At 42.5% G+C, this 14,844-nt stretch overlaps 1 protein-coding gene across 1 annotated transcript in view; it reads right to left on the bottom strand.

The window, feature by feature from the left end:
- Window positions 1-14,844, bottom strand: part of LOC117042535 (DLA class I histocompatibility antigen, A9/A9 alpha chain-like) — a 67,746-nt gene that overhangs the window by 5,635 nt on the left and 47,267 nt on the right. The window contains exons 10-11 of the mRNA XM_033142077.1: window positions 6,246-6,264; window positions 3,501-3,776 (exon numbers count right to left, since the gene is read on the bottom strand). Coding sequence (XP_032997968.1) covers window positions 3,501-3,776; window positions 6,246-6,264 — 295 coding nt within the window. The remainder of the gene's footprint in view (window positions 1-3,500; window positions 3,777-6,245; window positions 6,265-14,844) is intronic.

Genomic DNA, 14,844 nt, shown 5'->3' with positions numbered 1-14,844 from the left:
AACCACCAAAGCGTTTTTCCGTTGAGTTTGCCAAAACTGCTGTTACTGCCAGTAATTCAGATTCTGTGTTTGAACCAACCAGTTACAAAGAGGTTCAAAACATGTCAGCCAAAGACGCAGAACCTTGGCTTAATGCCATGAAATCTGAATTGAATTCCCTCAAGCAAAATGAAACGTGGGAATTGGTTCCACAAGAACCAGGCATGAAATTGGTAGATAGCAAGTGGATTTTCAAAGCCAAAACTGACAAACATGGTAAAGTGGTCAGACACAAAGCTAGACTAGTAGCTCGTGGTTTTTCTCAAATTCCTGATCAAGACTACCACGAGACATATTCACCAACAGTTAGGTTTGAAAGTGTCAGACTGTTGATGAAACTTGCTGCTGAGGAAGGCATGACAATTTCACACCACGATGTGAATACCGCATTTTTATACGGTGTTCTAGATGAAAACATTTATATGCAACCACCAGATGGTGCACAAGTAAAGAAAGGAATGGTGTGCAAGTTAAAAAAGTCTTTGTATGGCCTCAAGCAGAGTTCTCGCTGTTGGTATACCAAACTTACTGAAATACTGTTTTCCTTAGGTTTTGAACAAGGAAAGGCCGATTCCTGTGTTTTTGTAAAGGAGCACAAGCAACAGAAGTTGTATTGCATCTTTTATGTTGACGATCTCTTATTCTTTTGGAAAAATGTAAATATTTACAAAGACACACTCACAAAGTTGCAGAAACATTTTGATATGAAAGATCTGGGAGATGTGACTAATTACTTGTCATTAGAAGTTGAAAGGAATGACAAAGGTGATGTTCTGTTACATCAGACATGCAAAATTAATGATTTGGTCCAGAAATTGAGACTCACTGAGTCAAATGCAGTGGACACTCCCATGGTCACAGGGTACCAACATGACACAACTGCTACAATGTTTCCTGATGTTACATTGTTTCGGAGCATATTGGGCAAGCTAAGTTTCATAGCTAGATGTACCAGGCCTGATATTGCCATTAGTGTAAATCTGCTCAGCAGATATTCAAACAATCCCACAGTGCAAGACTTTAAGGCGCTCAAACGCATTGTAAATTACCTTAAAGGTACTATGCACTATCGCTTGCGTCTTTCTAGCCAGAAGTCAGGTGGTCTAGAAATTTACACGGATGCCAGTTTTGGAAGTGACGCAGTTGATGGAAAAAGCACTTCAGGTATCTGTTATATGTACAACCAATGTGTTTTTGATTGGGCATGTAAAAAGCAAGCGACTGTAAGCTTGAGTTCATGCGAAGCAGAGCTCAATGCATTAACTCACTCACTTATGGACATTGAGTGGTTACTGCAGCTATGCCAAGACATTAGACTGAAAGTTACTTGTCCAGTTAATGTATACCAGGACAGTAAATCTTGCATAGCACTGATACATTCTGAAGGTTGCAAGCAAAGAACAAAGCATTTGCAGATAAAATTACAACGCGCCAGAGAATGTATTCAGAAAAATGTTGTGAAGGTTTCATATGTACCAGGGAAGGAAATTCCTGCTGATGTGTTGACTAAGGCTGTGAACAAGGAACAACTTGGTATATATGTTAAACAGTTACAGTTATGTTAGATTCTCCCAAACCTCGGGATGAAATGGGGGAGTATGTTAGTATTTCACCCCCTCCCTTTGTGAGAATCGTGTGACTTGTGGTCTGAGAGAAGGGGGAGGGAACTGAGTCTTTGATCTCTTAATTAACTTCTCTGTGTCAGACAGAATGTGACCTTCACTGTGTGTGTTAGACAGGGTTCGTTCTGTAGATAAGATGTGTGGAAGAAAACTTAGCCACACAAGCTGTATAGTTATGTATATATTGTAGCTTGTAGAAAAATAAAGAAGAACTGTTTCAAGTTAACATAGCCAGCGCTTTATTCAACCTCTGAGGAAGTGAGGGTGCTCATGACAGACAGTCTTGAGTCCAGATCCAGATCCTGATTTATCCTGGCTTAAATCAACAGGCAGAGGGGCAAATTTCACCAGGTGGGATTTGAAAGGGCCCACTTCCTTTCTCCATGGCAGCCTCCCCTGGAGTGGAAATGGCAGACTAGGAGGCCCAGTAAGCTAGCAACTTATGCACCTTTAACTTGTACAAATACAGCTTAACACACTTCGCAAAAAATATTGTAAAAACCAAAAACAGGGTGGGAAGGGGGCGAGCGTCCGGGGAAGAAGGACTTTGTCAAACCCAATCGCCTTAGAATCCAATGTGTTTTGACTATACACGATTTTGGCTTTAGGCACGATCCTCAGAATGTAACCCTTGTTTAAAAACTTGGGTTAATATTCAAGAATGCATCCCTCCCCCTTCCTGGCTCCCTGGGTAGCTGTTGTCTGAAGGGGCTGTTCCACGCTCCCACCCGCTTTGCAGTGCCTGCACTGGTTAACTCCGTCTCGGAGGGGATGTGACTCTGCTGGGGGGAGGAGGAAGTAAGTTCATTTCCCCACAGAAGCCCAAAGCAAGACCTCCCCACCTCACCCACCTTCACTTGTCCTCAGCAGAACCTCCATCTGAAAGAGGATGATTTGCAGCCTCATTTGCACTTTGTCACCCTTGAAAACACTTCATTGTGGCTTTTGGGGTGAAATCCTCAACCTCAAGAAATAAGCACGGCTAATACGTATGTGTCATTCCTCAAAAAGGTAGCCGCCCAGAGTGGCAGGGGAAACCCAGACAGAGGGGCGGGGTACAAATACTTAAATACTTAAATACTTATTATTATTATTATTATTATTATTATTATTATTATTATTATTATTATTACATTTTTTATTAATTTTCATTTTAGCAAAGCTAATAAAGAGACAGGAAGACAGCTAGTAGTAAAAACACCTGACCGTGTGATTGGCCCCTTTGCCAGATTCCTGAAGGCAGAAGAGTGGACTCTACCATTTCAAGGCACGGGGTTAGGGAAGATGACACTTCTGAATGTAAAAAAGTAGTATTCCTCACAAATAAAAAAATATAAAAAGGTAGAAGAGGGAATTCCCACATTCTCTCACTATGTGCAGGTTTTCTGCTTCTAGGCCGTGAGTGGCTAACCTACAGTCTTAGTTTGGGAACTGCATCCAAGACATATTTTATGGGCTCCCCACACATTTTCTTTCTCTTTTTTTTAAAGGTTTAATTTCTGTAGTTTTAAAGACTTTCCCCATACGTACATAGCAAAGCCAAGAGGTTTTTTGTATCCCCCCTCAAATCTGTCCACTTCCTTTTTTTCTTTTTTTACTTCCATTTAAAACTAATTTTGCTTTACTGGCCTTTCCCCTCCTGTTTCTTTGTGCCCCCTCCCCCAGTTGTCTTTTGCCATCCCTTATTCTTCTCCCAGAGCCCCAAACTTCTTTCTGCCACCACCACAAGGAAAAGTGTTTGCTTTTTGGTCCAGAAAGGATGACTGTAAAGGGGAGGGGAGCAAGCAGGGAAACTGCCCCATTGAGCCCCCCTCCCCACCCCACTGCCCCATCCCTCACCTGTCCTTTGCAGAGTCTCCTTCCCATAGTCCAGGTATCTCTGCAGCCACTCAATGCAAGTCTCCTCCAGGTAGGCTTTCCAGTACTTGTTCCAGGCCAAGTCAGCATCCCACTTCCTCTTGGTCACTTGGGCCCCCATATCGGCTGCCGTCCAGGTGAGGGTCTGCTTGTCGAAGGCGATGAAGTCCCTCCCATCGTAGGCGTACTGCCAAAGCCCTCCATTGCTCCTGCCTGGGCTCCACTCACAGCCAAATAACATCTGAATGGTGTGGATCCCTAGAAAGACAAAAAGAGACACAGGAGGTCAAGGGGGTTCAGAGCAGCCCCTCCCCCCATCAGCCAAAGCGTCCAGGGAAAAGGATTTATTTGCCTCAGACTCAGGGAAGAAGCAGCAGTTACAGGTAGGTAGCCGTGTTGGTCTGCCATAGTCAAAACAAAATAAAAAAATAAAAACATTCCTTCCAGTAGCACCTTAGAGACCAACTAAGTTTGTTCTTGGTATGAGCTTTCGTGTGCATGAAAAATTAACCGGCATTTTATCTTTTTGAAGACTCATCTGCATAACACATTCATTGAGGCAAACACTACAATCCTGAGACTCTAAAGTCCCCCTTTAATGGCCCTCCTCTCATCGCCTCACACTTTCTCCCCCCCAACCTCCCCCCCCCCAATTCCTAGTGGATTCCCCCAACTCCCTGGAGGTGGAGGAGGGGTGGGTTGGTTTCCCTTCCTGTCCAAGAGGAGCATCCCTTGCAGGAAGTTCAGTCTGTCCCCACAGCTCTGCTCCTCTAGATCTTGTCCCTCTGGGTATACACCAAGTTTCATCAAAATCCAAGACGGTGGGTGGCAGGACCGTGTTGAACTGACATGGAATGACCCTAACATCTTTTGACTCATTTCAGAAGGAAGTTTAAAAAACAACAATGTGTGCCAAGAGGCTTTGGCCAGAGGTCCACCAGCTTCTCCTGAGTTTAAATGGTTCCAAGGCTGGATGGGGCAGGGGGTGGGGGAGGAGTGGGGCAGAAATCGCCAGAACTGGACAAAGGGGGTGAGAGACCTTTCTAAAGGGTCCTGTTACACATCCCTAAGATTGCTAGACAATAAAGTAAGTACAGATGGATAATAAATGCTGGAGATGTGGGATCTTATGCAGGTTTACTCAGAAGCAAGTCCTATGGAGTTCAGTGGGGCTCCTTCCCTCCCAGGTTACTGGCCATAAGTTTTCCAACTAAAATCAGATAGAGTGAAACTCTGGAAATAACACAACCCAAAGTACTTAGGCAACACATTATTTCTGATATTAATGGGCCCTGATCCTGTTCTGGCCTAATGCTCCTTTGAGACACAGGACAGTAAAACATGGCAGCCCCAGGCTAATAATTGCCAGTGTAGATCTTCTGGGGACTCCCTTCCTCAGGCTGCAGGAAGACCTTGGGGGCTCTTGTCTCCCCCTCCACCTCAGCTGCCCACCATGCCTATTCTTTTAACCATGTATTTGCCACTCTGATCCCCAAAACCCAGTCCATTTGTGTTCCTTAAACAGGCTTCTCTTTCCACACTGTACCAGGGAGTGGGAGGGGCTTGGTGATGGTCAGAAGGGTCAGCCAATCAGCACCTCTGTCTGGGCAGCTGGCTTCTCCTTCAGCAGGACCAGAACTCAAGGCTTGCTTGTCTCAGCCTCAGGATTCCCACCCTTCTCTTCCCCTCCCAGAGGAAAATGAACTAGACAGATTTCCACCTCAGAAGGCCTAAGCTGAGCCTAGCATGGAAGGAAGGGCAGGCAGGGGAGACATTTCCTTGGCAGGATGTGCAGGCCCCTCCCTGCAATTCTGGCCCCTGGAGCGAAGGATATGGGGGGGGGACTCTGTGCTTCTCCTGCCTTCCACTCACCTCCACTCTGGTTGTAGCGATTCTGCAGAGTCTGCAGATCCCCCTTGTACACCAGCTCAGCATACTGCATGTGCTGAGTCTCCGTGTGCCAGTACTGAGGATCCTCCTTTTCTGCCTTCCTTATCCAGGGGACGCGAGGCAGCTTCTCCTTGGTGTCACTGTCATACTGAATGAACAGCTGATCATCCACGTACCCCACAGAAATGAACTGGGGCAGCCCCTGGCCAGGCTCAGACACGCCTGTGAAGTAGTAGCGCATGGAGTGAGAAGTGGATCCTGGAAAGGAAGAGAGGGGGCAGAGAGTTAGGGGTCCTGCAGCTGAAGGAAGCAGCCTAATCCTGCTGTATTACAGGCAGCAGCCCTAAATTAGGAGAGCCTCTTCTATTTCTTGTGTCGTTATTGGGTGGTTGAGAGTTATTAGTTTTTCCTCTGGGACCTTTTGCAATCCATTTTTCTCCAGGAATCGGTCTATCTCTGCTTCATCTGTCTTCTCCTCCTTGTACAGTTGTTTATAGAATCTCTGGAAACACCATCTGATTTCCTCCGGTTTCTCTACATTTTTTCCATTTACTACCAATTTACTGATGACATTTGCCTTTTGTCTTTTCTTTAATTGCCAAGCTAGTAGTTTTCCACATTTATTTGCAGATTCAAATGTTCTTTGTTTCATCATTTTCACTTTCCATTCGATGTCTTGATTCATGATATTAGCGTATTGGGATTGCAAGTATTTGATTTCTTTTTGAATTTTAACACATCTGGGATGTCCTCTTAGTTCTTTTTCCTTTTCTTTGATTAATTTCAACAGTCTCTCCATCTCTACACTTTGTTGTTTCTTCTTTTTTGCCTTTTCACTAATGAGGAATCCTCTCATTACCGCCTTACTTGCATCCCAAGCAATCCTTTTCTCCACATCTGAGTTCCAATTGATTTGAAAATATTCTTTCATCTTTTTCGCCGCTCTTTCTACTAGCTTGGTATCTCTCATCAATGCATCATCCATTCTCCACCTAAAAGAATCCTTGGAAATCATTTTTAGGTTTGCCTGTACCGGATTGTGGTCTGAAAGCGTTTTAGGACCGATTTCTGCTTTTTGTAATTTTGGAGCCAATTCATTCGAGATCCAGATATAATCTATCCTCGACCATGACTGCTAAGATTCGCTGAAATACGTTGCCTCTGTTTCTGTGGGATTTTTTAATCTCCAAGAATCTACCAAGTTCAAATTGTCCACCATTTCAAAAAATGTCTTTGGGAGTTTCCCATCATTTGTTAATTTTGTTCTTTGAGATCTGTCCATTAATGTGGAAACTGCCCCGTTAAAGTCTCCAAGGCAAACTACCTTATAGTCCAAATAATCCAACAGCAAGTCATGGATTTTTTTGTAAAAAATCGACTTTCCATCATTTGGTGCATAGAGTCCCAGGATTAAAAAATTTTCGCCTTGTACATTAATTTCAATTGCGATGTATCTCCCTTCTTCATCTTTAAATAGCTGTCTTGGGCTATATTTCTCCTTTGCATAAATCACTACTCCTCTCTTCTTGACCTTATCCGATGATATGAATTCTTGGCCTAATTTTTTGTTCTGTAACAATCTTCTGTGACGCCGAACTATGTGGGTTTCCTGTAGACATATTATATCCAAATTCTTCTTTTCTATGCTGTAAAACACTCTGCGTCTCTTTGGTCTCTGATTTAATCCCCGAACGTTCCAAGTCATTAACTTGAGCGCCATTTCTTTGTTTATTCCTCTCCTCCAGTTGCCTGTCCTTTCTTATCTTGTTCTGGATCTTGGCTTGGTCCTGGTGGTCCCGGCGGTGGTGGAAATACTTCTGGGAACTTGTAGAACTGTGCTGGATCCAATGGAGTTCCTTTGAAATGTTCCAGATGCTTGTCCAAAAACTTTTGCTTATCCGCCAAGGACCTTATTCTTATCTTTTTCCCTTCAAACGTAAATGCCAGGCCTTCTGGAAATTCCCAACTGAAGGAGATTTTTCTTCTTCTTAGCTCCGTCACCAGGTCGTTATAGGGAGCTCTTTTATCTAAAAAGAATCTGGGGATATCCTTGTAAAAAATTACTTTATTCTGCTGTACCACCAGGTTGTTTCTATAGTGTAAATCCAGAAAGTAGTCTCTGTCGTGCCTATCGTGTAGCACAATCAAACAGTCACTGACTGTTTTGGTGCTTTTCTTTCCTCTGGAACCTCTTGGTCCAAATCTGAAGGCCTTCACTATGCGTGCTGAGACGTTTACCTCTTCTAGCTCCCAAAAGGTCGAGAATAGTTTCACAATATAGGCTTTCAGGTCTTCCCCCTCCAATTCTGGAAGACCCCTTATTCTTAGGTTTCCTTCTCTCTGATGTAGTTGCAAAAAAGCAAGAGACTCTTCCACAGTCCTCTGTCGTGTTCCAATATTTTCGATCTGCTCCAAATCTAAATTGTCCAATTTTTCCTCCACCTTTTTTATTTTTTCTCTGACCACTTTAATTTCCTCCGAGTCCTTTTTTAACGTGGTCACCTCCTGCCCAATTTTATTAATTTCGTCTCTGTTCTTTCTTACGTTTTCCTCAATTTGGCCAATCGATTTTTCTAGCGTTTGGGTGGAGGCTTTAATATCGGCCTTAATATCAACTTGGAGCTTTTCTATTGCAGAGTTAACTGTTGTATTCACTGATGCACCAATAGCATTAACCGATTCTTGTGTTTGCTTCAACCCTTCGGTGACACTTTTTAGGCCTTCTGCAATTTCTGCAACGCTTGCAGCCAATTTCTCCATTTGTTCCTGAAGAGTTAAGGAAACAGAGCCTTTCCTTTTTTCAGAGCCAGTTCCTTTAGATCTAAGTTCCATTCCTTGTGGGCTCTGTAACTGTAATCTCAAGGTCACTCCAGTTGCTATAGTAACAATCTCAGACATTCACAGCAGAAGACCAACAGTCCCAAAAATAAACACCAGGTGGCCTGCAGCTAGCCTTCTGAGAACAAAGAGGCTGCTGAGCCAGGAGTCCACAATAGTCCATTAATCCAACTTTTAGGCAAAGAGTTCAGGTTTTTCAGAATTGTAAATTCCTTAAAGCCAAGAAGAGTCTATTTTAAATAGCCCAAGCCAGTAGCTGTTTTCTCACTTGCAGTGTAACCACCAAGTCTTTAAAGTAACTTGTATCTGGCTGTAAAAGAGTCAAAGTATCTCCACTGGTAAACAGTCACTGTAACACTGGAACACCAACAAAGAAAAAATGGCAACAATATAACCCAGCCCGCTACTGACCCGGAATCCTAATCCAGAGGGTGAGGGGCTTCTTCTTTTGCCATATCAACTGTTTTTGGAACTTTAAACAAACTTTAAACAACTTTTAAATCACTTTTAAAAAGTTTGGCAGAGTTCGCAAAACTTTTCCGTTAGCCGCGGCTTTGATCCTTTAGCGCTACCAAGCTCGCGCAAACAGTTCAAAGGGAACAGGCTTCCTTTTAGAGTTTCCTCTGCAAGCAGTGCTCTTTAAACTTGTGAAATAATCCAAAATTTTGACTTACAGAGTTTCTTTGGAAGTTTCTATGTAGGAAGTGCCGGGTGCTCAGGTCTGGCGGGATCGCTGCTTTGATCCTCCGCAGGCAGCCGCTTCTTCAGTCCCGTGCTGGGGCTCCGCTCGCCCGATTCTCCCCCTTACGAGGGTAAATCGGGAGCGGAGACAGCACGTCTGGGACCCACGAAGCTGTCGGTCCACGGGACGCTCTTCCCGTGGCTTTAAGGGACCCGTGGCGCAGGCACGGAGCTCCCTATCGCCTAACGGAGGACGGAGCCGTCGGACTCCCGTCCGCCATTGACTCGGCACCTAACCGGAAGATGCAATAAACAACATGCAATTGGGGAAGGCTCCAGGACCGGATGGATTAACAGCAAAATATTATAAGACATTGAAAGACTGGCTATCACAGCCGTTAAGAGAAATTTGCAATAGAATACTAGAAGGAGATAGGGCACCAGAGACGTGGAAAGAAGCCTTTATCACACTGATCTTAAAACCAGATACTGACAAGACTCTAATGAAAAACTATCGTCCAATATCCCTTTTGAATGTGGATTATAAAATCTTTGCAAATGTTTTGGCTACAAGGTTGAAAAGAGTGTTGAAAGATCATATACATAGAGACCAAGCAGGTTTCTTGCCAGGAAGGCAAATAAGCAATAATACGAGGATCATTGTGGACATTTTAGAAAAACTGGAGAGAGACATAAACACAGATGCAGCACTATTGTTTGTTGATGCAGAGAAAGCTTTTGATAAAGTATCCTGGACATTTATGAAAAAGAATTTGGAAAAGATGGGAGTTGGAGAAAATTTTTTAAATGGCATAAAGGCCATTTACACAGAACAAAGAGCAAAAGTTATTGTAAACAGTGTGATATCGGAGGAGATCGAAGTAGAGAAAGGAACAAGACAAGGGTGCCCTATCTCCCCTTTACTCTTTATTACGGTCCTGGAAGTCCTTCTGAATATGATTCGGAAAGATAAACAGACAAAAGGAATTAAAGTGGGAGAGAAGGAATACAAATTACGTGCCTTCGCGGACGATCTGATGCTATCCCTGCAAGAACCAGAAGGCAGTGTCCCCAGAGCCTTGGAATTAATCGAACAATTTGGACTTGTATCTGGCTTTAAACTAAATAAGCAGAAAACCAAAGTTTTAGGTAAAAATATGAGTGCAGAACAGATCCAAAGAATTCAAGAAGCCACAGGCCTCAATTTTGTTAAATCTGTAAAATATCTAGGTATCAATCTCACAAGTAAGAACTTGAACCTGTATAAGGACAATTATGAAAAACTGTGGACGGAGATAAAAAAAGATATGGAGATCTGGACAAGACTTAAACTGTCGTTAATGGGAAGAATAGCAGTGGTCAAAATGAATGTCCTACCAAGGATGCTGTTTTTATTCCAAGCCATACCAATTTTGGACAAATTAGACTGTTTTAAAAAATGGCAAAAGGACCTATCGAAATTTATATGGCAGGGCAAAAAGCCAAGAATAAAATTTAAGATTTTAACAGACTCTAAAGACAGAGGAGGCTTTGCCCTGCCGGACTTAAGGCTTTATTTTGAAGCTGCGGCCTTTTGCTGGTTAAAGGATTGGTTTAAACTAGAGAACGTTGATGTGTTGGACTTGGAGGGACACGATAATATGTTTGGTTGGCATGCATACCTTTGGTATGACAAGGCGAAAATCCACAGAACTTTTAAGTCTCATATTGTGAGAAAATCCCTATATCAGGTTTGGACTAGATACAAAGACTTGTTTGAGAGAAAGACTCCTAGATGGATCTCCCCAGTGGAGGCCAAGGCATATAAGAGACCGAATATGTCTGCAAACTGGTTAAGATATATGGACATATTGCAGCAGGAAGGGGACTCCTTTAAGCTAAAAAGCTATGATCAAGTAAAAAGTCAGGTCCCCGACTGGCTGCACTATTATCAGGTTTACGAAACATTTAAAATGGACAAAAAAATTGGTTTTCAAGTAGAAAAATCAAAACTGGAAACAGAACTGATAGAATCGAACTTTAAAAACCTTTCCAAAATGTATAATCTTTTGCTAGAGTGGCATACAAAAGATGAACTGGTTAAATCGTCAATGATAGATTGGGCAAAAGATGTCGGACATAACATTATGATGGATGACTGGGAGAGATTGTGGCAAAAAGGTATTAAATTTACTGCTTGTCATGGTTTAAGAGAAAATATAATGAAAATGGTTTATAGATGGTACTTGACACCAGTTAAGATTGCTAAGATGAACACCAAAATGTCAGATGTATGTTGGAAATGTAAACATGCGAAAGGTACCTTTTTTCATATGTGGTGGTTGTGCCCAGTGGTAAGTGCCTTCTGGGACAAGATTTATAATGAGCTTAAGAAGGTAATGAAAGTTACCTTTTGTAAGAAACCAGAGGCATTTCTCCTGAGCATAACCAATGAAGAGATACCCAGTCAGGATAGAGTGGTTTTTATGTATGCCACAACAGCAGCTAGAATTTTATTGGCAAGAACATGGAAAGGTGAAGAGATACCAACGGTGGAGGAATGGCAGATGAAGATGATGGAATATATGGAACTCGCAGAACTGACCGTCAGAATCCGAGACCAGAGGGAGGGGAAGGCGTCGCAGGAGTGGAAAAAATTCAAAGACTATTTGATTAAATCAGTTAAACTGAATATTTGAGCAGAATTAAACAGAACATCGGCTTTGGTAGATATCTATTAGATATGAATGGTAAGAGGAATTGTTGTTATGTGAAAGATGTATGTGTCAAAATATGTTAAGATAGGTTGTTAAGATAAGATATATAGTGACTGAGATATTTGACTAAGTGAAAGCTAAGTATATTAAAAATCGGGTAAAAGTGATTTGAATAATATATAAAGCTACCTTGAAGAAGTATATGCTTTTCGAAGACAGTGGAGGGAACGGGGGAAGTCCCCAAATAGAGAAGTTAGAAACAAGAAATATTCAAAGAAAGATATTGGTTAAGGTTTGTATATGTTATCTTTATGTCTTTATTGTTGTTATTGTTTTCAATGTTGATTATGTTTATTGTTTATTGTTGATTATGTTCAATGTTTATTGTGTTTTTTATTGATGTTTATGCTATGTGTTGTTGCTGTATTTTGTTCTCTTTTTTCTATTGGAAAATAATAAAATCTTATAAAAAAAAAAAAAATAAAATAAATTAGGAGAGCCAAAGTTTATCAGGGTTTGGGAGAGCTTACAGACCTGCCATTAAACACCGAAGGGGCAGAGCAGAGGGAGCCTAAGAATCATATAGAGTTGGAAGGGGGAAAGATATAAATAAAAGTAACAACAGCAATAGTCCATGGAACAGTGGGCGAGAAAAAGCTCTGCCAGGTAGCACTAAATCTCTGCATGTCTCTGCTGAGGCTCCGTGTGTGTGTGAGAGAGAGGCCAGCCCCTCCCCTTTGGCTAAGGGGGCAGGAATTGCCCCCCACTTGCAAGCGCCAAGCTGATGAGAGCTCCCACAACAGGGTCTGAAGGCTCAGGATGCAGGCACTGAACTGAAGCTAAGCAGGCTCAGGTCTGGTAAGTGGATGGAGGGGAGACCAAACAGAATTCATATATGGGAGAACAGAAAGCTGCCTCATCTTGGGTCAGACCACTGGTCCAGGTAGCTCAGAGTTGTCCACACTGACTGTAAGTGGCTCCTCAGGGACTCAGGAAGGGGTTTCTTGCCCAGCCCCCAGCCCCCCCCCCCGATGATTGAACCAGAGAGCTTTTGTGGGCAAGGCAGGTGCTACCCCTCTGCCCTATGTCCCTTCCTCTCATGTGCTGCCTTGAATTGCATGGAGGAAGAGAAGTGGAATATTAAATGAAAAGAAGATCATGTCCCAGACTTAATGTAAGAACCCAAAGAAGAGTTTGCTGGATCCGACCAATGGCCCATTTTGTGCAGCATCCCATTCATCTGGGGGGGCTACTGTGAGAACGGGATGCTGGACTAGGCTGTGTTGTGATATTCCATTCCACCTTAAGGGCAGAAGTGAGGCTGTAGCATGTCACATGTCTGCGTAACATCCCAGCACTGCTGGGAACTTCCGTTTTGTAGTTAGTTCTTTCTCTTTCTCTTTTGAACATGGAAGAGATCGCACATGTTCATCTCTTTGTCCTGCTGTTTGCTTAATAAAATGCTTGTAAATATGCTCATACCAGCCTCTGTCTTGCCACTTCTGCTGTGTGTTAGACTGTAAAGGCATGCCTAGCTTCCTGGAGGCTAGGTCCCTGATTTTTGCTGTTTCAGGGATCGGGACTTGACCAGAAATTCGGCAGTGGTGAGTGAGCCAACTGGGGGCCTGCCAGTTGCTCCGGTCTCCCTGGAAAATTACCAACATGGTTATGGGCCCAGATCCACAGCGCTTACACAGAGGTATGTGGAGGAACGAAGCATTTCACTCCCCGCTGGCCAGCGGCTAGAGGACTTTGATTTACGACCTGCTAGATAAGCAATTGTAAAGAGCTGTATTCCTGGCTGAAGTGAAAAAGCAGGAATGGATCTTTTTGAAACTGCATCAGGGCAAGCTCCTTGTCCATGTTTGAGTGGACAGAATTTTTTTTTTCAAAATAAATTTTTATTATTTTTCCAAATACATCAAATTACAGCCAATTCAACATCTAACATAAAATACATTCACAATTGCTCTGCCGAGCTACGACTCCCCTCCCTCACGTCAGCAGGTTTTCTAGTCCATTCTCAACACGCAGTTTTTATCACTTCATATTAAACTATGTCAAAGGTCTATTCCAGTCCTACTAGTGTTTTTAAACTTCCACGATTCAATCTTAAGTATTCCACAAATTTACTCCAATCTCTTCGAAAACCTCGAGTCATCCTGGTTTCTGACCCTACCGGTCAGTTTTGCTAATTCTGCATATTCCACCATCTTCGTCTGCCACTCTTCAATCGTTGGTAATTCCTGTAATTTCCACTTTTGGGCAAACAGTGTTCTTGCTGCAGTTGTCACATACATGAACAATCTTTTGTCCTTCTTAGCTATTTCTTCTCCCATCAACCCCAACAAAAAGGCTTCTGGCTTTTTTGGAAAGGTATATTTAAACATCTTCTTAAGTTCGTTGTAAATTGCTTCCCAAAAAGCCTTAACCTTATTGCAAGTCCACCACATGTGATAGAAGTCCCCCTCTTCTTGTCTACATTTCCAACATAATTTGTCATGTGTTCTATACATTTTTGACAATTTCACTGGAGTCAAATACCATCTATACATCATCTTATAAACATTTTCTTTCAAAGTTACACATGCAGTAAATTTCAAACTCTCATTCCATAATTTTGTCCATGCATCATATTCAATATTGTGCCCAAAATCCATTGCCCATTTTATCATCACTTCTTTCGTTAACTCATCTTTTGTATGCCATTCTAACAACAAATCATACATTTTTGTCAAAAACTTACTTCTACCTTCTAACAACTCAGTTTGTAATCTAGATTTTTTGACTTCAAAACCAGTTTTTCTATCTTCTAAAAACAAGTTATTCACCTGATGATACTGTAACCATCCTGTAAGAGTATCTTCAATCTGGTGATATGGCTTTAACTTCCAACCTCTTTCTGTTCTCATCAGCAAATCCCCATATGTGGATCTTTTACCTTCCATATTAACTTTCTTTAGTGTAAGTACATCGATCGGTGAGATCCACCACGGGGTCTTGCTCTCTAGAAGTCTTTTATTTCTTTCCAAATCTATTGTCATAGCCAGTTTGGTGTAGTGGTTAAGAGCGGCAGACTCGTAATCTGGGGAACTGGGTTCGTGTCTGCACTCCTCCACATGCAGCTGCTGGGTGACCTTGGGCTAGTCACACTTCTCTGAAGTCTCTCAGCCCCACTCACCTCACAGAGTGTTTGTTGTGGGGGAGAAAGGGAAAGGAGA

The sequence above is a fragment of the Lacerta agilis genome, chromosome 2 (genome assembly GCF_009819535.1).
Source record: "Lacerta agilis isolate rLacAgi1 chromosome 2, rLacAgi1.pri, whole genome shotgun sequence".
NCBI classification, from domain to species: Eukaryota; Metazoa; Chordata; class Lepidosauria; order Squamata; family Lacertidae; genus Lacerta; species Lacerta agilis.
The sequence above is the reverse complement of the archived record's forward strand: the minus strand, read 5'-3'. Positions and strand labels throughout refer to the sequence as shown.